The sequence below is a fragment of the Fusarium musae genome, chromosome 6 (genome assembly GCF_019915245.1).
Source record: "Fusarium musae strain F31 chromosome 6, whole genome shotgun sequence".
Classification (NCBI taxonomy): Eukaryota; Fungi; Ascomycota; class Sordariomycetes; order Hypocreales; family Nectriaceae; genus Fusarium; species Fusarium musae.
The window spans coordinates 1,874,402-1,894,551 of NC_058392.1; the positions used below are offsets into that span (position 1 = coordinate 1,874,402).

Consider the following 20,150-nt stretch of genomic DNA (forward strand, 5'->3'; position numbering starts at 1 on the left):
TATTGTATTAATATAGCTCACATATGTCAGATACTGTCACCCAAGAGCACATGCCTGGAACTAATACTCTTCGTTATCACCATTCATCATGTATGATGACATTTGCACATGCTAGGAGCCATCGGATACACCCAACCATTTAGCCATTGCATACCCCAGGTCCACACCAAGCGGATCAGCCGAGTACCAACCGCGATTTTAGACGTTGAATGGCCTTAGGTAGTTCCATGGCCTCGGTTATCCATAAACCGAGTGCCGGTGAGAGCCTTGACAAACCCTTGGGTGCTGCAGCTGCAATACTCTACCTAAGAGAGATGAGGTAATACCTTGCTGTAAATAAATTTGTCAAGACAGAGAACCTCACCTCCCACTCCCTGAAGGACCTGGTATGTATCGAACTGCCAAGGTAGAGGCCCGAGGATAATTAACGAGCCGGAAAAGGAGCCCCAAGCTCTAGAGAGACACCCGCCAAAATAGCCAATTACCATCCAGTTAATTGTCAAAAAGAAGTCCTCTGCTGGGTCCAAAAGCGGTAATAGCCACCCTGGCGATCGTGCCTTCCCCACTATCGGCCCTCTCTACTCGCACCGCGAAAGAAAGAAAGAGTCAACGGCGGCAGAAAGTTGCTTAGTTGCCGCCGGCGCCAGGACATTTCTTCCCTCCTTGAGCTCCTCCAAAAGGAATCCTTTTCCCTTTCCATTTCCCCTCACCTTGGGTCTCGCTCACTCATCTATCGCAAATACTTCTCCCGGCGGCTGAACTTCCAATTCGCCTTCAGCTCTATACCGTCATCATGCCCGCCCCACGACCAGTTTCGCGATGCCTCCAGCGCAGTTCGAGAGTGCTTTCTCGCCCCCAAGTTCGCCCCGCTAGATCCAACCTCTCTATCGCCACAATCTCAGCTACATCATCTATTACAAGAAGGACATCTACGGCAGTATGGCCTGGCGCAAGGGTTCCAATGGCCTCTCGTGCCTTTAGCACTACCTCTCGACTTCGAGATGATGACGAAGATTTCGACCCCGCGAGCGTTGAGCGAGAGTCCGACGAGGTTGATGTCTGTATTGTAGGAGCTGGTCCCGCTGGACTCAGCGCCGCTATTCGTCTCAAGCAACTTGCTAATGAAGCTGGAAACGAGGATTTTCGGGTGCTTGTCCTGGAAAAGGCTGGTGACCTCGGCGCTCACATCCTCTCTGGAGCTGTGATCCAGCCCACCTCCATCAACGAACTTATCCCTGACTGGCTCGACGAGAACAATCCCAATCGTTTCGAACATGCCACTCCTGCTGGCACCGACCGTATGCGATTCCTCACCAAGAACTCTGCTATACCCATTCCAGCGCCTCCTCAAATGACCAATCATGGAAATTACATCGTTAGCTTAAACCAATTCGTAAAATGGCTTGGAGAGCGGGCTGAGGAGATTGGAGTTGAGGTTTACCCCGGATTCGCTGCCTCTGAGGTCGTTTATGCTTCAGATGGTTCAGTTAAGGGTGTCGCCACCAACGACCTTGGAGTTGGCCGTGATGGCAAGCCCAAGGAAACGTTCGAGCGAGGCATGGAGTTCCATGCGAGAGTCACCATGTTTGGCGAAGGATGCCATGGAAGCCTGAGCAAACAGGTTATCAACAAATTCGATCTGCGCAGGGACAGCCAGCACCAGACTTACGGCCTTGGTGTCAAAGAGGTTTGGGAGATTGATCCTGCCAAGTTTGAAAAGGGTCTAGTTGTGCATTCAATGGGTTACCCGCTACCCAAAGATGTGTACGGCGGCTCTTTCATGTACCACTTTGGCGAGAACCTGGTTCAGATTGGTCTCGTCGTCTCGCTTGATTACTCGAACCCTTGGATGTCCCCTTACCAGGAGTTCCAGAAGTTGAAGCGGCACCCCTTGTTCCGTGATGTCCTCGAGGGCGGCAAGTGCATCTCGTACGGTGCTCGAGCTCTTATTGAGGGTGGTTTCCAGTCTATTCCCAAGGTCGCTTTCCCAGGCGGTGCGCTCATTGGTGACTCGGCTGGCTTTGTCAACGTTCCGAAGGTCAAGGGCACTCACAATGCCATGAAGTCAGGCATGCTTGCCGCCGAGGCAGCATGGACTGCTATTAGCGAAAAGACCGACGAAGGCACAGTATTCTTGTACGACTACGAGAACAAGTTGAGAGATTCTCCTATCTGGAAGGAACTCAAGGAGGTGCGCAACATGCGACCCTCTTTCCACACTCCTCTCGGTCTTTATGGCGGTATCATGTACTCTGGCCTCGAGGCTTATGTCTTCAAGGGTCGCGTTCCTTGGACACTTAGGCATAAGACTCCCGACCACGCTGCTACCCTTCCTGCCGATAAGGTACCCAAGATCGAGTACGAGAAGCCTGACGGCAAGCTCACGTTTGATATCTTGACGAGTGTTTCCCGAACAGGAACCAATCACGAGGAGGATCAACCGGTTCATTTACAAGTCAAGGACTGGGACGCTCACACTGAGTCAACATACCCTCCTTTCAAGGGTCTGGAGAACCGATTCTGCCCAGCTGGTGTTTACGAGTATGTTGAGGATGAGTCAAAGCCCCACGGCGTGCGCTTCCAAATTAACGCACAGAAGTAAGTTCCAAAGTTTTTGCTACCTATTTCTTGAGTTGAGAACAGACTCTAACAACAGAACAGTTGCATCCATTGCAAAACGTGCGATATCAAGGCTCCTCACCAGGACATCAACTGGCAGGTGCCTCAAGGAGGTGAAGGTCCCAAATACTACATGACCTAAGGAAACCAAACATTTATCCTTTTGGAAGCCACACTTTTTCGTTATGTATTCTGTATGATACCTTGTTTATATACCTTTATGCATCATTGGCGCGTTGGGGACAGTCAATTGTTATAAAGGCCGAGAGTAAGAGATGGAAGGTTTGACATTTGGAGCATATTTGGAGTCAAGGTATAAATGCAAAAATATGAGTTTTGGTACAGAGTGAAGATCTATAAAATTGGCGGGCGACTGAAAGCATGTTGCAATAGCACAGAGGTGCTTATTCTTCAGCTAGAAGCAATAGAGATGGTGTCGTTCCATAGGAAGGTCACTTGAGCCGCATGCACTTGCGCTTATCGGCATGTGAACAAAGAGGAATGGCGAAAGCCAAGAACGTCCAATGTGGAGAGCTACTATAGTCCTTGCGGATTCCGCGGCTACATGTCTCTTGACATGTGCGGATATTTCTTTGAATAACAACATGACAATTCCAATTGCTGGACGACTAATAATTCACGTATGTGAGCAAGAGGCCGATAACTACTCCGTACGGAGTACATAAGTACAGATATACTCCAAGCCATTCAGGTGTGAGAAAAAGGCATCAAGGCTTATCTGTGATCCAGGTATAAGGACTGAATAGAGATAGCTTTGCGATCGCCCCCACAAAAGAAGAGCAATCTTGTTCAAAGCAAACCTTGCAGTGCGGAGTCGATTCATGCCCCAGCCAAATTTGCCTATGGGTCAAGGGGGCTAGCGAGACATGGCGGATCCTGGTAGAACTATGAAGAAGATCAAATGAGGCTGGTTGATTCCTCTGAGGATGAACAGTCTGTGGAGTTCTCTGTCCAAACCTAGGCTAGGACTGTGATAAGTCGGGGGACCAGGAAATTGTTAGTGAGGTACTTGTGTCAGCAAGCCCTCGGTAATTTGACGCGTTCTCGTAAGAGGTAACCATACTTGGCGATCCTTGACAATCAAAATTTTCGTGTCACCACTGGGTGTCAAATTGACGGTGGCATCCTGGAACGTGTCCTCAATGCAGACTGGGGTTTCCAAGAGTCACGACAGGCAGGCTTCCGAAGTCTAGCCCGGGTGTCGGGAGCCAAGGATGCATCACTCTACGCTCAGTCTCGCATACATACATAACAAGAAAACGGTGCAAAAGCTGGTAGCCGCAGCGCGATAAATAAAGAATGCATCAGCGTCCGAAAGTGAACAACCATGACGACTGCATCATTTATGGCTGGTGCCAGCAAGTCGTTGTACTGAGTACATGATGCAAGAAGTCAGTCAGTGGGCGCACAGATCCGGCCTCCCTAGCACTGCGAAGGGGGGACAGCTTGCTGGCTAACTGCATCCTGGTTGGCCACAGTTGAATGACTCACAGAGTCAGCGGGCGGTTGGGGGCTCAATATGAGAGGGCACGAAAAAAGGAAAACCCCATAACCTGCCTTTTACTTCCTTGTCGCTCGCTGACTGGACGCGCGAATGGCAAAATTCAGAAAATTTCTGTGCGGAGTGTCCGTTAAATCAGGCTTTGTGCAACCATTTAGTCGCGTGACATATTGACCGAGCCATATTTCTTGTTGCAGGTAATGTAATGGGGTGACTTTGCTGATGAGACGCTTGCGAGACGACTATCGCAGTGAAATGAGCGCGATTCAAATGACCCTGCTCGAGAAGCTGGGGTGACGACGCGCAGGCAAGGAGGGCACGTGGGCCGAACAAAACAGTCAGTGAAGGGGGCAGAGCGTGTTTCAGGGTCCCATCGAGTTGGTGGTTAGGCAAGAGTTGGTGGTTGGGTTGGGTTGGAAGAAAAAAGTACCACGGGGGGCGAGCAAAGGGTTTTACAGGGCGGAGCATGGCTAGAACCAGAGTTAGTGGTGCCCGCTCCGATAAGGAGCGACGGGGATACGCGACTGCGATTGGGGCAACAGAGGCGATCTTGGTGCGCCAACGAGCGAGGGCAATCAGAGTCAGACGCTCATGAGAGGCGGGAGGAGAGGTGGAGGAGTCAGTCTGAATGAATGGAAAGCCTAAAAAGCAACCAACCGCGCCAGCACGCCTAGTCGGACTAGGCCCCCCGGCCCATAATTCCAGTCCGTATCCGAGGTCCACAGGCCTGCGAGTCTCCATGGATAGGTGCTGTGACGCTGTTGTCGCCGCCGGAGTGCGTGCTGATGCCGTCGCAGTATCCGGCCAGCCGGCTTGAGTCAAGCCAGTCCAGGTAAAGCAAGGCAGGCTCTGCTCGTTGATGGGTCTCGGTGCCCGCCTTTGTTGTCTTTCGTGGTCGTTCCCGTCGGTATTTGGCATCGTTTTCGTCCATCTCGACTCGGTCGGTACCGGTTCACGTCGTCCTTCGCCATCACTTCACTCTATATCGTGTGTTGCCTTGACCATCTTAGGGGTTATCGCCGTCGTTCGTTATCGAAATCGATCCAACATTTCGTAGCTGGGTATTGCCTTGCAGATTGCTGTTGTGGGTTGCTGGAGAGGAGGTGAAAGGTGAGAGGTTAGGTGATGGAGGGACAGAAAATAAAGCGTAGGGAAAGGGATGACGACAGCACAAAAAAACTAGCAGCCAGGAAAGGAGGAAAACTGGTCACGCCAAGCTGTGGAATAAATAATCCCGATACTCGGGAACGGGTAAGAGAGAAAAGGCAGGCGATTACAGTGCATGTTGTGACTGCAAGTTGATTAGTGCAGCTTCGATGATATTGTCACCCGGTTCATCTCCTGAGGGTGACTCGCTTAAATTGTTGCTTATTTTGATCCGTGTACGGAGTACACGTCGTGGCCTCCCTGCTTGTGTTCTCTTGTGACTGGAATAAGAGCAAGCAGCACTGGCGAGGGTTAGAGCGAGCAACTATTACCTACATGGACGGACAGCCTCTAGGGCCAGTGTCGGGCAGCAGGGCAGTCTGTTAGTGGCGATCCTTGAGTTCTGGGGGCTCACAACTCCAGTGCATCAGAGCCTGCAGCGCCTCGGTGCATGGAGAACAACGGAAAAAGTTTGGGCGGCAAGTCAGGTCGTGTTGCAAAGTCAAAACAGATGTACCGATACATGTGTACATAGACTTTGAGTTTGCTATAGCGACACTTCAGGGGCTCAATGCTGAGACTGGGGTGAGTGGGTGGGAAAAAAGGAGATAAAATCAGCGTCGCAAGAGTGTTTGATTGGATCAACTCAGCTTAGTGTAGAGACTAACGCACGCCAAGCCTGCCAGCGTCGACGCCACAGGTCGTGTTGTTGCCTGGGGTGTCCTGCCTGAGCAGCCTTTGCTCAAAATTATAAAGAGCCAGCCCTCCCCTCGCCCGCCTGTTTCGAAAGACCTGCGCGGAAGTCCCGACTGACGGCCCTACGTACCAACCACTTACGTCTGGCCTCTCTTTTTATTTTTTTATCCCCCCCCCCCCCACGACGTCGCACCCCACATCTACACTTTCACATCCCGATCCGTGTGGACAATTACCATCTTGTCCCATCTCAGTCTGAGCCTTGAAGCACCTCGGGCTTTGTCTCTCCTCTTCACTTTGTCAATACATCACGACCCTGCTGTTGCAGACGTGATCACACTCTCTAGGTCATAGCCTTTGCGACCAGGTTGCAAGAACTGAAAACGTTCCTTGCCCTCTTCGCTAATTGCGCGCAACCGACATCGTTGAAACCGACCAAGACCGGAACGAAGCGATACCCGCCGACCCCGTCATCGTCACACATCGAGTCATTGCGCTATTGTAGACAACAATAGAAAAAAAGAAGCTGTCGTGAAGTGAAAGAAGTCTTCGGTCTTCTAAAACTATAATAACTTGATCGATATATCGAATATCGACTCAGGAAAAAAGGCCACTGTCTTTCTACCATTTTCCAAATCGTTCCGCATCGAATCTTTGAGTTCGTCGCTTTTTTAAAGAACAAAAATTTGCTGGGCCAGTTTCTTTGTAGGGGACACATTCACTTGTTTCTCTCCCGCTATTGGTAGGTGGCCTCTCTGATTCACTGCACAGCCCCGCCACCCCCGCCTACAAAAGGCCTACTTCTCCTCCCTTCTTTTAACTTCACTCTCGCAACACCACAACGGCGCTGCATTTGTGTTACCCGTTGCATCATCACCATCGCATCTACCTTCCAGGGTAGGATGCACACTCTTTTCTTTGATGCGCGGTGCTAACTCGGGTCCTGTTCTAGATCTGTTCAGCGATTTTTTATAACCGTTGACACATCTCGATACCGACTCCAATCATGGAAGGCATCCAGACACACCCATCGAACGCGGCGCAAGCTAAGGCGTTCACGGCGCCAGGATCGCTGTCGTTTCCTGGAGCTACCAACGAGCTGACACCTCCGCCCGTCGGCACCGGTGATGCTGCTCAGCGACCTGCCCTCAACGGCCAGCAGGCGGCAAATGGCAATGGGGTGGCACCCGCAACGCCTGTCGCGACGCCTGCTGCTACTCAAGGACCTAGTGGAATTACTCCCACTCTACAGTATGTATCCTCCTGAGTGACCTTTTTATGCTCAGCGAGGCTTATCTGGCAAACTTCAAAGGAACATCGTGGCTACAGTGAACTTGGACTGCCGCTTGGACCTCAAGACCATCGCTCTGCATGCTCGTAACGCAGAGTACAACCCCAAGGTACTACAGATCTGACGTGCATACTGAGTTAGAAACACGTTGCTAACAGAAAAAGCGTTTCGCCGCTGTCATCATGCGAATCCGCGAACCCAAGACAACCGCTCTGATCTTCGCTTCCGGCAAGATGGTCGTCACTGGTGCGAAGTCTGAAGACGATTCGAAGCTCGCTTCAAGAAAGTACGCTCGTATCATTCAGAAGCTTGGATTCAATGCCAAGTTCACCGACTTCAAAATTCAGAACATCGTCGGCTCTTGCGACATTAAGTTCCCTATCCGACTCGAGGGTTTGGCATCTCGCCATCACAATTTCAGTTCTTATGAACCCGAGTTGTTCCCCGGTCTTATCTACCGCATGATCAAGCCCAAGATCGTGCTTCTCATCTTTGTCAGTGGCAAGATCGTTTTGACTGGTGCCAAGGTCCGAGAGGAAATCTACCAGGCCTTCGAGATGATCTACCCTGTGTTGCAAGGTATGTCTTTGTTCACTATCGTTCTGGTCGCATCGATACTAACAACACCTACCAGATTTCCGCAAAGTCTAAGGTGCCACTTGACTCTTTGTCATCTTACATCCGACACTACAATGTCGCCTTCTCGACGTGTATGACTAGACAACCCGTCATGATACCACGATTGCTTTCATGTTCTCTGGCTTCCACCTGGTCTTGATGCCCAGGCTGGAGGCCAGGAATTTGCGTTTGTACCATTTTGAATTTATGCATTGCACTGGCGTTGGCAGGGGCGGTTAGGAAGGGGATTATTTACGAGGGATTTCGGTTCTGGGGAAAAGCAAAGACTACTCATCCCGCGACACATCATAGATTGCTCGCGCCAGTACTGTGGCGCACGCGCTCAGTTGATTTGAGCGCTTCTAATATTCCTGAGGGACGCGTTGAGCTGAGAGAGGGTGCTGAGGAAACGAAGTCGAACAGTTGCCCGAATGAGCCTTTGGAGGGTTCAGTCTTAAAAAACATGAACTTGGTAACGAGTTTGTGAAAAGAAGGAGAGCATACCCCAGCATCTGCTGGTGGTCAAGACAATCATGTGGTTGTCTTGAACTTGAACCAACATCTGCGAGATGCATTTCTCCAGAGTGTGCAGTTTTTTCTCAGTAGTGAGATATAAATAAAGTTTTAAGTTCTCTCCCAAGTTTGCATTCGTTTTGACATTTTGTGTGTGAAGCTCGCGTGCGTCGATGATGCATGATTATCCACTCACGTGCCCAGCCAATAATGGCATTCTCATAGTAAATGGACAATCTAGCCCCGATCGTCGGCAGCGCCAGAGACTTATCAGCCGATTTTTGGGCCCGTTCTAGTGTCGCTTGGGACGCTCTCCTCTTCGGACAACGCCGTGATCGGTGTGGGAACGGGGAAAAGTCTTCGCATTTCATCGGCCCATGTGAACTTTCTTTTGTTGACAGTGGCAGATAGATAAGTGATCGTGTCTCGTAGGAAGCCTTTCTTGTCTTCTCCTCGACCGTTTATCGTCTGTATCTGTCACAATGGCTGGTGCTCCTGCTTCCATCCTTATCGTTGGCTCTGGAGTCTTCGGGCTCGGCACCGCTTGCGCTTTGGCGAAACGACCACACTACTCCAGCACTTCGATTATTGTCGTCGACGACTGCGCAGGACAGTTTCCTCCAGAAGATGCTGCCAGTGTAGACTCGTCTCGAATTGTACGAGCCGACTACTCAGACCCTTACTATGCCGCGCTTGCCGCCGAGGCGCAGAAGGAATGGCGAAAGCAGGGTGATGATGAGGTCGGTGGACAGGGACGATATTCCGAGTCGGGCTTTGTCCTCTGCGCGAGCGAGACCCCCAAAGACTTCAAGCTTAAGAAGTCTGGCATGGACTATACCAAGGAGAGTGCCAAAAATGTCGAGTCGATTGCTAAGCAGACTGGTCTGCCTGTGGATAAGATCCAAAAGCTGGAGAGTACCAAGGCTCTGCAAGAGTTCCTCGGCACCGACGGTTATCCCGGAGACTGGGGCTACCTCAATGGTAACTCTGGCTGGGCCGATGCCGGAGAGGGTATGAAGTGGCTCTATAAGCAGGCTCAGGCCACAGGACGTATCCAGTTCGTCAACGGCAAGGTGACAGAGCTCGTAACAGAGGGTGATCGAGTCATTGGTGCGAAATTGAGCGACTCTGAGGTTCTCAAGGCCGATGTGGTCATGGTAGCTGCCGGTGCTTGGTCGGGCTCACTCGTTGACCTTCGCGGAAGAACAGAGGCTACTGGCCATGCAGTCGCGTATATGGACATCACACCGGAAGAGCAGAAGCGACTCGACAGCTTCCCTGTGGTGTTGAACCTCAGCACCGGCCTCTTCCTCATTCCTCCTCGCAATAACGTCCTCAAGGCCGCACGTCACACATTCGGATACATTAATCCAGTCAAGATCAACAACGCTCTTCCTCCTTCGCCCAACGATAAGCGGGAACCCTTCATCGCATCTCAACCCTACACTTCTCGCAACGATTCCTCGAACCCTTTGACCGTCGAGGCTGACAAAGATCTGCGCCGCGCACTCACGGACTTGTGCCCTATACGTGGCTTAGAAAACCGACCATGGAAGGAGGCTCGAATCTGTTGGTATTCCGATACCCGAGATGGCGAGTGGCTCATTGACTACCATCCGGGCTGGAAGGGACTCTTTGTTGCAACAGGTGACAGCGGACACGGATTCAAGTTCCTACCCAACTTGGGTGAGAAGATCGTGGATGTTATGCAAGGCCAGGGTGGTAAGCTTGGCGAGAAGTGGCGATGGAGAGAGATCCAGAACGATGGAGTCGGAAGAGAGACGAACGGAGTGTACAGGGGCTTAATTACGGAAGATGGAAGCAGAGGTGGACGGCCCTTGGTGCTTTGTGATGAGCTCGAGAAGGGCAGGGCGGTTATTGGAGAGACCAAGGCCAAGCTATGATAGAACATCAGAAGGTCTTTGGGGCGCAAGCCGCATTTGGATTGGATTTAGACGAAGCGTCCGTTTGTAGCATTTCAAGAAATCATGTTTTGTTTGTAAAGATGGAATGTTTGAGAAAGTGAAGAAGCGAGATGCATGGTCTGACTTGAAAGGAGGATAAGCTTACAGCAATAGCACCACTTACACGTTGGGTTGATATGAACAGCGGGCTAATAAAGATCCGACAGGGCCATGTTTCAGCAACGCCGGTTTTAAAGTGACTTCACATGTCAGGGATGAGATTTATGGAACAGGGAGAGACCGATTTGAGTTTTATTCTGTAAGGGGGTATAATGAAGGGTTGAGCTAAGGAATGATGATGTCTGGTCTGGTTCTTTGGTTCCACGACTACCTGGTTACCAAACTAACGTAGGAGAGGAGCTTGTTAGTCGTCTCTATGGCCATAGAACTGCTCCTAATGGAGATGGGTTGTCCCTTTCATTATGTGCCGTATGAGTTTTGTATAACAAGTGTGTCTCATGTCACGTCGTTCGTAGTCATTGTGCAGTTCTTCTATACCAGTATTTATCGTCGTCTCCGTTTTTATGTCCTTCTGTTCTTAACTGTCTCCTGTGCCACCTTTGCGGTCGCATTAACGATCAACTCGTGCTCATGAGAGTGAACCTTCTCCTTGTACTGTTCCAGGTCCTCTCCCTTCCACTCAATTTCCTTGACCAGGATAGGAGTACCCCTGTCTACTTCAGCGATCACGTAGTGGGCCATGATGCCTGAGCGTGTTAGTCGACCAGCCTTGAACTCCTCATAAGCTCGCTCGATCGCATTGGCTCCGTCAAACTCTCCTGGCAGAGCACTATGTGGTCTTGTTAATTATTCGGCAATTTGCAGAGACGTAACGTGTTTAACTCACGGGTGCAAGTTAATGACGTTCAGACCAGCCTTCTGGATAGGATCCAGGAAAGCTGTTGAGAAGACATGCATCCAACCAGCGAGGACAATAAGCTCAGGCTTCTCGTCGGCTGAGAGGATCTTTTCGGCCAACGCAGCGTCATATTTCCGACGACCTTCAGTCACTTTCTGCTCATCGGTTTCTCCCTTTTCCAAGAATCCGTGAGAGATCAAGTTAAAGTATTGCCAAGGAATGCCTTGTCGCGAGTCAGCATATACACATAAAAGTCTATGGACTAGCACGACGTATGGGATTCCGTGAGAGGGTTCGTACCAGCTTTCTCGGCTCGGACAGTTGCATGTGCGTTCCGTCGGTTCACAATGAGAGAAATGATACGACTATTTGGGAGCGAACCAGTAGATATCGCATCAATGATGGCCTGGAAATTAGAGCCAAAACCAGAGGCCATGACGAGAATTCGGCATGGTGATTGGTCAGCGTTTGACATCTTGAAGGGCAGATACTGAAGTGAACTGAATATTGTAGTATGCTTCAGTCACCCTCTGAATAATATTTCTCCAGCTTCAGTTCAAAACTTTCACCCCTCCAAAGGGTGTCACGTGATGCCGATAGCGGCAGAGCACACATTGTCGAGAAAATGGCCCAGGGCACGCTTAAACAAGATGTAATAAAGTAATTAGCCTATTTTGAGCATTTCCAGTGACTATGCTCCAGTGTCCGTCCCACTGGGTTCTGTTCTAGGGTGCAAAGTTGCGACCTGCGTGCTTATGCTCAAGGCCGTCTGTCAGTTTCTTCAATAAGACTAAATTACCTGTGACATATTTCGATGTTTCTGTGATCCGAGAAGCCATTTCCACGAGACTTGTCACCAATAAAAGCTGTTCCATGGAGCTGCATGTCTCCTTCTCGATCGCATATGTTTCAGTTTCAGCCCGAAATTACCGTCAAAGACGTCCCAAAAACTGCAACTGACTTGATACTGAGCCATCCATACGTAGGGTAGTTGACAACGAAATACCGAATTGCGTTATGCCCTATTAAACCTAGCGCACGGTAAGCGATAAGGCTTACAGTGATGAGGTCCACTACCTGCCCTGGACCTTGGAACGCGCTGAGACTATTGCAACAGCTAACCACAACTCCATTCAACATTGCCCGTATTCAGTCGTTCTTTCAACGGTCTCTATCTCGACGGACACTGGGCATACTTCGCGTACAATGACAGAGATGTACTGAATCAACAAACTACAAATCGAAACCAAAAATGGCCTCCGGAAAGGGCGTATCCGAATTCCCAAGCTTGGAAGCCAAGCTGCAAAAACCGACCAAGCAGTCCGCTTTCGAGAAACAAAAAGCAGAAGCTGAAGCCAAGCGACTACGAGAAGAAGCAGAAACCGCTGCGGTATACAACGAATTTGTCAAAAGCTTCGATCGCGATGATGACTACGATGGACACAACGCACTCAGCTCTTCAGCACCTCCACGCCCGCGACATGGATTTGGGGGCCCGCCACCACCCTCAGGACCAGGGAGACGGCATTTTGGAACATCGGGACTGAAGAGCGGACCAGGAAGCTTGGGACCTCCGCCATCCTCGTTCGCGAAAAAGCGATCTTTCCAGGACTTTGCGCGGCCGTCGCGGGATAAGGGAGTACTGGGCTATGATGAGGGAGCCAGTGGAGGAGGACCGATCCCAGCAGCGAGAGCTTTCAATACAAGCGATGATGAGGATATGGACGGCGTGACAGATAGGGCTGAAGAGAAGGCTATAGCGAAGCCTACACTGCGACTGTCGAATATTCCTCCAGGAACTTCCCCAGCCACGATCAAGGCCTTGATCCCAGACAATCTGACAGTCGAGAATGTCAAAATCACACCTTCGAGCAGCTCTGGGAACTCGGAAAGAAAACATGCCGTTTCGATTGTCACATTGTCCCAGGAAACACCGGCGAACGAGATCGATGCGGCCGTCAACGCGCTACAGAACCGATATCTAGGTTATGGTCATTACCTGTCTCTCCATCGCCATCTTTCATCAGCTGTTGCGAGTTCGGCTGCATTGCCAAACATTGGCTCTTCAGCGACATCACATCCCTTTGGTGCGAAACCTGTTGAGCAACCATCAGGACCACAAAACCCACACACGCAGCATGGGTTCAATAGCAGATTTGCGCCCCCAACCTCTTATGGGCCCCCCGGCGCAGGCATAAATCGATCGGCCCTGTTACATGTGCCGGTCAAACCGCCCACTGATGTTAAGATTATACAACTAATAAGCAAGGTTATCGAGGGAGTTCTTGCCCATGGCCCAGAATTCGAGGCGCTGCTGATGTCACGACCCGAGGTGCAAAGGGAAGAAAAATGGGCATGGATATGGGATGCAAGAAGCCAGGGCGGCATATGGTACCGATGGAGACTATGGGAGGTCATTACAGGCTCACAGCAATCACGGCAAAAGGGGAAATACGTCCCCCTATTCGATGGCTCGCATGCATGGAGGGCCCCAGAGAAGAACCTAAAGTTTGAGTACACGACCAAGCTGGACGAATTTGTGTCGGACTCAGAGTACAACTCATCGGATGAGGAGGACTTCGAGGATGACAATAAGAGGGAAAATCCAGATGCGGAATCCGAAAAGGCGTTCCTCAACCCATTGGAGAAAGCCAAGCTAACACATCTCCTTGCACGACTACCGACATCGATGTCGAGGTTAAGAAAGGGCGATGTCGCGAGAGTGACGAGCTTCGCAATTACTCATGCTAGTCGAGGAGTTGACGAGGTGGTGGCGATGATCACATTCAATATTGAGAAGCCATTTGCTCTTACTGGCGCAAACGCTGACAAGAAATCTGAGAGTAAAGAATTCCAAACAAGCGCCCCCGAAGAGGCACCAAGTAACGAGGGCCCCGACATCAGTGGTGCTAGTCTGGTGGGATTATATGTCGTCAGTGACATACTGTCGTCTTCATCGACAAGCGGCGTGCGGCACGCCTGGCGTTTCCGGCAGCTATTCGAGACATCACTGAGAGACCGCAAGACGTTCGAGACACTGGGCCTCATGCCGGAGCGACTCAAGTGGGGACGTCTACGCGCAGAGAAGTGGAAGCGCAGCATTCACCTTGTTCTGAATCTCTGGGAGGGATGGTGTGTCTTCCCCGTTGAGAGCCAGGAACTATTTGTCAAAAGTTTCGAGAACCCGCCGTCGCTGGTTGCCGTTGAGAAGGAGGATAGCGAAGAGAAGAAGGGCAAATGGAAGACGGTGGAGGATAGACAATTACGTGCACTACCCGTTTCGACCGTCGAGGAGGAGGATGATGAGGAGGAGGATGACGTTCCGGGCGAGGCGATTGAAGACGACGATGTTATTGGAGAGCCGATCGAAGAAGACGATATTGAGGGAGAACCTATTGACGAGGATGACATCGAGGGAGAGCCTATCGATGAGGACGATGTGGCTGGGGAACCAATGAATGAAGATGAGGCTGTAGGGGATAAGTTGCCACCAGCGCCTACAGACCAAACTACAGTCGGCACCGAGAACAAGAACAAAGAAGAATCGTCTCAAGCCGGACAGCCTCGAAGACGGATGCGAGCAGTGGATATGTTTGCAGATTCAGACGACTCGGACAAGGGCGGATAGAGATATCAATGATACCAATTTGTAATGGATTAGACGTACCGTTCCGTCTGCGAGATGGCGCCATCTAACGGCGTGAGACCAAGGCGGGCCAAGGAGTAGGGTGTGATCTCTAGCTTGTGTGCGACCACTGGACAATTGAAGATCAGTTGAGTTGGATCGCAATTCAAGGCCGGAACGCCAAGGATGTGTAGGGCATGACATGAGAGACCAGACACTAGACGAGGATGCCACGGGAGCTGAGCCAAGAATAGAGGCACAATGTAACATGGACGTTGAAAGCACATGCTGGTAATTGCAGCATTGTCGTTGGCAGATGAGTTTGTGATGAGCTATGCGTCTATGCTGAGATATGCTGTCAAGGATGGACTGTGCATCTGACTGCTGTCGACTTTGTCAAGGACCAAACCATGTTACGTCACTAACATTGATATGGTGGAAAGCAATTCACACGTATGAGGCAAAAACAGACGACAAGAGAAAGCTGAGCGCTTGAGCTTTATGGTGGTGTTGGTGTTGAAGGTGGCCGGGGCCTTTGAGCCAATGGAAACTTGCTCACTCGGCCGGGTTGGCTGATGGATACGGACACAAGATAGTGGAGAGGGAAGAGAAAAGTGACATGAATGATTGAAATGCGGTAAAGTCGGGGTTTTTGCACTGTTATTGGGAGGGAAGAGGCCTTGTAATTATGTTTAAACATGTTTCATTTTCATTAGAGTCGTTGAATTGCCAAATGTGCTCTTTCGGACGTTGCACGGAAGAGAACCGCCGGGTCTCCGGCTATACAGTGCTCCGTATCGGCGGCGGCTGAATTGGAGGAACGGGCCTGAGCCGGGGGGAAGGGCTTGGCTTGTAGGGGGATATTGTATCAGCAACGTCATGGAGAAGTTGAGATGCTGATGATACACTATATTGCGTTCGCTTTCATGTTGACATGCCCTCGGAATAATTTCTATCTTATCACGGAACCATCTTCAACATGGATGGCATGACTTTCAACCTCTACTATTCCGAGCCGATCTTAGCTGAGCGGGCACCGAAACGCCAAAATTGATGCGCGCCAGAGCCGAGACTCGTGAGAGCGTCTAGTGTTGTTAAGTTAGCGTGAGAGTGATTGGATCTTGCCAATCAAGTGCCTTGCTGGGATTAGACACCCTTTGGGCTCTTTAGGGCGTTTCTTGCCCGCTGCAGCCCCCGCATGGTGGGGGGCGCGACGAACATTTGCAGGCAGGTCGTCCGCCGGCTGCTGACATGGAGCCTACCTAGGTACCTAGGGGAGTGGAAAGGCTGGGTCGGGTCCCTGAATAATGAATGAACCATCTCTCGTCTTGGGTCTAGACTGGATCAAAGATCCGTTCCATCGTTTTGTTCTGTTACATCTTCTTCTTACACGACAACAGCGACAGCGATATTTACACAAATTCTGCATTCTGCATTCTGCAGCATTCATTCACTCACTTACACCAGCCATAAGTCCCCATTCTCATTGAGTCCCGGTACGACACTTTCATATAGTACACAGCCGCCGCGAACTTTTGGAAACTCGTCTTCTGTATCCCGTCGTTTGCGACGCAAATTCCGAACCCTCGAGTGTCGCCGAGTAATCCACGCCGCGTCTTTCACACACTCTCCCTCTCATGTCGACTCTTGCGAGACTTGCGCATTTGTAGGCAATTGTTACGGCTGTGAGCCGGCCACCATCCATCTCTACCACTATCCGTCCGTCTTGCTCCACCTCTGTCATCCGTCGTACATACCTTTCCGACGACAGTCTCACCATGCCTCTCATCAATGGAATAAAAATGGCCTGGTACGATTATTCTTGGCACATTCAACTGCCGTCGGTCTGTTGGTTAGACTTTGCTAACTCTGGACTTGTAGCGAGCCCTGTATTCGTGGCCATCGCTCTACTAAATGTACACACGCAAACGAGCGACTAATGGTACCTGTTAGGAAGCCAGGTAGACCTCTTAGTACATGCCCTCACCCGGCTTCTCGCCCATGCTCTTGCGGCAGAGTCACGGCTGCGATACCAAAGAAGCAAGCATGTCATTGCGGTCCCAGCAAAGATACAGAATCACCAAAACCTGAGATTGGTGACAGCACAAGCAGCTCCACGCCCCAGAGCCCCGTTAGCAAAACACCAGGTTCTGGATACCGAGTACAGAAGACGAGTTCGAAAGGCGGAAGTTCTAGCAGGAGAGAATCTGTTGACCCATCGGCCTTCCAGCGAATGGATCCCAAAATGCTCAATATCTTGCCCTCATTCGAGGACATATCCCAGAAGCCAGTCACGTCTCTTCCTGATATGTCTCCCTATGGGAGTGTAGGTATGACACCAGCGGAAAGTCCTTTTGGACCCGTCATGTATCCAATGTTCCAACCACATATACCACCCCCTATGATGAGCCCAGGCACGTCAAAGGAGACCATAGCTGGCCAGTCTGGTTCAATAACAAGCACGCAAGTTCTAGAACAACCAATCCAGTCTACACCAAAAGCCGGCTCTTGCTGCGGAGGAGGCAATTCTAATAACATTGCTTCCGTTCCGATTACAATGCCTTCAGTACCGAGCCCACCGAAAGCCAAGGCCAAGAGTTGTTGCTCTTCCAGTAACGACTCCCCCAAACTCGACCAAAAGAACGATAATGTACCAACCAACGATATACCGACGCCCAACAGCATGATGATGTCGCCTTTTCCGACACCCATCATGATGCCTAACGGCATGTACGCCTACTACCCTCAGCCCACTGTGTTCACATACCCACCTCAGTATGGTTCATACTTGCAGCCTCTTCAGCCGGAGCAATGGAGACAAGTAATGGCCGCGATGACTTTTGCTGGTCAAGGGGGCATGCCATCGCCCTTCGGAATGCATGGTGCAACGCCGTTCCCAGCCCCAACAGCCCCTCAAACTCCCCATTCAGCGACGGGCACTTCTCACCAGTGTAGCTGTGGTGCCTCGTGCGAGTGTGTAGGCTGCGCGGCCCATCCGTACAACGAAGCGACCCAGAACTATGTCCGATCGGCCTGGCAGAGCATGATGGACACCGGTTACACCCATGTGAACGGACACGGAAATGGTGAAACGCCCACAACAAATGGCCACAGGGTTACCACAAGCACGGCTTCTGTACCTCCCATCGGCTCTACTGACGGGACTGTATCGCCAGTCGCCCCACAAACCCCTTCTGAAGCGGCGTCAGGCATTAGCGAAGAGCAAGCATTGTCGGCGAATGATTTCTTCTTTGTTAGTTACCCATTCGGAGACTCTTGTGCTGGTGAGGAGGCAAGCTGTCCGTGCGGAGATGATTGTCAGTGTTTAGGCTGCGTAATTCATGGCAACTCCGAGTCAGCAGTGGAAGCAGAAGGCCAGGTTTAGAAGACACCTCTCAGAGTACGAGAGCTTCTTCGAAACCATTCAAACTCGCCCATTGAGATCCCTCGGATGCAAAGAATCATCACATAAGGGGGAAAACAAGGAGGGCAGCGATTTGCTAGGTAGTTTGCAGCGATTATACCCATTGAAGGTTTGGACTGGTGAAGAAGGCAAGGCCACTGGGAGATTGAGAAGAATAGAGAAACTTTGGCATAGTATGCATAGAAATAACGATTTACTCCCCTTCACGCTATGATACATGATTCTGAGTTCATCGTGTTTTAAGGTCCTGTTGACTGGTACTAACCTAAAAGTGACATTTAAGAAAAGCGGATCGCACTGTGCTCATCCCTTGACCTCAAAATCTCATCCTAAAACACTCTGAATCAGATTCATCTCATCCATGTTATCATTTTATCACCACAACTTTTGATCACTTACTTATTGGACCTAAAATACTCAGATATAGTCCGTAGTCTCAGGGTGTCGAAATGGACCGCAGTAACTGGGTTAGAGAGAGGTCTCCGCACCGTGACTACAACTATAGGAGAAGCCAGGACCGCGATACTTCATACAAAAACAAGCGCTCACGCTCACGATCACCTGATAACAAAAGATCTAGAACATCGTCTTATCGACACGAGAGACACCAATCTGAGCCAAGGGGCCGTCGCTCGTCTCCCAAACATCATCATCGCCATCATTCATCACATAAATCCCGGGATCATGCGAGTCGCAAGCCTGAAACTGTGGTTAACCTACCCTTCAAGGCGCGGCCCTTGTCAAAAGCCGACCTACCTTCTTTCAAGCCACTATTTGGGGAATATCTAAGTCTTCAGAAGCAGAAGAACATCGCAGAGATGGATGATCATGAAGTCAGAGGGCGATGGAAGAGCTTCATCGGCAAGTGGAACCGAGAGGAGTTGGCAGAAGGATGGTACGACCCTGAGACATTTGCACGGATTACGTCTAATAACCCAGTTGCGCCTCATGCAAGGCGTGCTTCTCTGCAACGGGATCAAGTACGAGAGCCTATGAACTATAGAGAGGATCGTGAGAGCGAGGACGATGAAGATGATTATGGTCCTCCACTTCCTGGATCGGACCATACACGGCGGTCTGGACCAGGCATTCCCACACTTCAGGATCTATCTTTACGAGCTGAGCTTGCCGAGGAAGACAAGCAAGCGTCTATCGCGGACCTACGTGAAGCGCGCAAAGCTGATCGGGCTCTGCAGAAGGAGCGCCTTGAAGATCTGGTCCCTCGCGCTGAGGCCGGGACTCGTGAGCGCATGTTGGAGAAGAAAGCGGCAGTGGCAGACAAGATGCGCTCGTTCCGCGACAAGAGCCCTGATGCTATGGAAGCCAAAGACGAGAGAGAACTCATGGGTGGTGGAGACTCATTGGATGAGTACAAGAAAGCCAAGGAAAGGGAGCAACGTCGCAAGACAGAGAGGGAAATCCGCAGAGAGGAGATCGAAAGGGCCAAAAGGGAAGAGGTGGAAGAGAAGAAGAGAGCATGGAGGGAAAGGGAAGAAGGGACTGTGAGCATGTTGAGGGAGTTGGCACGGCAACGATTCGGATAGAGGAGATGATCACCTATATTAACCTCTCTTCCATTCAAGCCTCGAAGCTCTAATGGGGGAAGAACAACTTGACCCTATTCTTTTTCGGTGGATTTATATGGTAGGCTTTTTTGAAGGATGGAATTTTGGCGCACTGTGGGAGCGCACCAATTGGAAGTTTGGCCCACTCGAATCAAAACTCTTCTTCACGACTTTCAACAACCAGAAGAAGCAAAACTTGGACTCTGAGACGAGGCTCAGATCTCAGTATAGACTTATCACCGAAGCCAGACGCGAGAACGAGCTACGAGAATAGTTCCTACTTAGACCACGAAGGATTCAAACTTCAG

The 20,150-nt window shown here is 50.7% G+C and overlaps 6 protein-coding genes across 6 annotated transcripts; 5 read left to right on the forward strand and 1 right to left on the reverse strand.

The window, feature by feature from the left end:
• Nucleotides 1-793: 793 nt before the first annotated feature.
• On the forward strand, nucleotides 794-2,761 carry J7337_008437 (uncharacterized protein; the record flags this gene model as incomplete). Its single annotated transcript, XM_044826056.1, has 2 exons — nucleotides 794-2,598; nucleotides 2,662-2,761. The coding sequence occupies 2 exons, from the start codon at nucleotides 794-796 to the stop codon at nucleotides 2,759-2,761; spliced, it is 1,905 nt and encodes a 634-aa protein (XP_044678973.1).
• A 4,228-nt stretch (nucleotides 2,762-6,989) lies between these two features.
• Nucleotides 6,990-7,925, forward strand: J7337_008438 (uncharacterized protein; the record flags this gene model as incomplete). Its single annotated transcript, XM_044826057.1, has 4 exons — nucleotides 6,990-7,234; nucleotides 7,296-7,383; nucleotides 7,433-7,853; nucleotides 7,909-7,925. 4 exons carry the CDS (start codon nucleotides 6,990-6,992, stop codon nucleotides 7,923-7,925), a joined length of 771 nt encoding a protein of 256 aa, XP_044678974.1.
• Nucleotides 7,926-8,887: 962 nt separating this feature from the next.
• Nucleotides 8,888-10,309, forward strand: J7337_008439 (uncharacterized protein; the record flags this gene model as incomplete). Its single annotated transcript, XM_044826058.1, has 1 exon — nucleotides 8,888-10,309. One exon carries the CDS (start codon nucleotides 8,888-8,890, stop codon nucleotides 10,307-10,309), a length of 1,422 nt encoding a protein of 473 aa, XP_044678975.1.
• Nucleotides 10,310-10,891: 582 nt separating this feature from the next.
• Nucleotides 10,892-11,703, reverse strand: J7337_008440 (uncharacterized protein; the record flags this gene model as incomplete). Its single annotated transcript, XM_044826059.1, has 3 exons — nucleotides 10,892-11,159; nucleotides 11,217-11,451; nucleotides 11,529-11,703. 3 exons carry the CDS (start codon nucleotides 11,701-11,703, stop codon nucleotides 10,892-10,894), a joined length of 678 nt encoding a protein of 225 aa, XP_044678976.1.
• A 777-nt stretch (nucleotides 11,704-12,480) lies between these two features.
• J7337_008441 (uncharacterized protein) lies at nucleotides 12,481-14,856 on the forward strand (the record flags this gene model as incomplete). The annotated part of the gene is made up of 1 exon (XM_044826060.1): nucleotides 12,481-14,856. The coding sequence occupies one exon, from the start codon at nucleotides 12,481-12,483 to the stop codon at nucleotides 14,854-14,856; it is 2,376 nt and encodes a 791-aa protein (XP_044678977.1).
• A 4,239-nt stretch (nucleotides 14,857-19,095) lies between these two features.
• On the forward strand, nucleotides 19,096-19,821 carry J7337_008442 (uncharacterized protein; the record flags this gene model as incomplete). The annotated part of the gene is made up of 1 exon (XM_044826061.1): nucleotides 19,096-19,821. The coding sequence occupies one exon, from the start codon at nucleotides 19,096-19,098 to the stop codon at nucleotides 19,819-19,821; it is 726 nt and encodes a 241-aa protein (XP_044678978.1).
• Nucleotides 19,822-20,150: the final 329 nt, after the last annotated feature.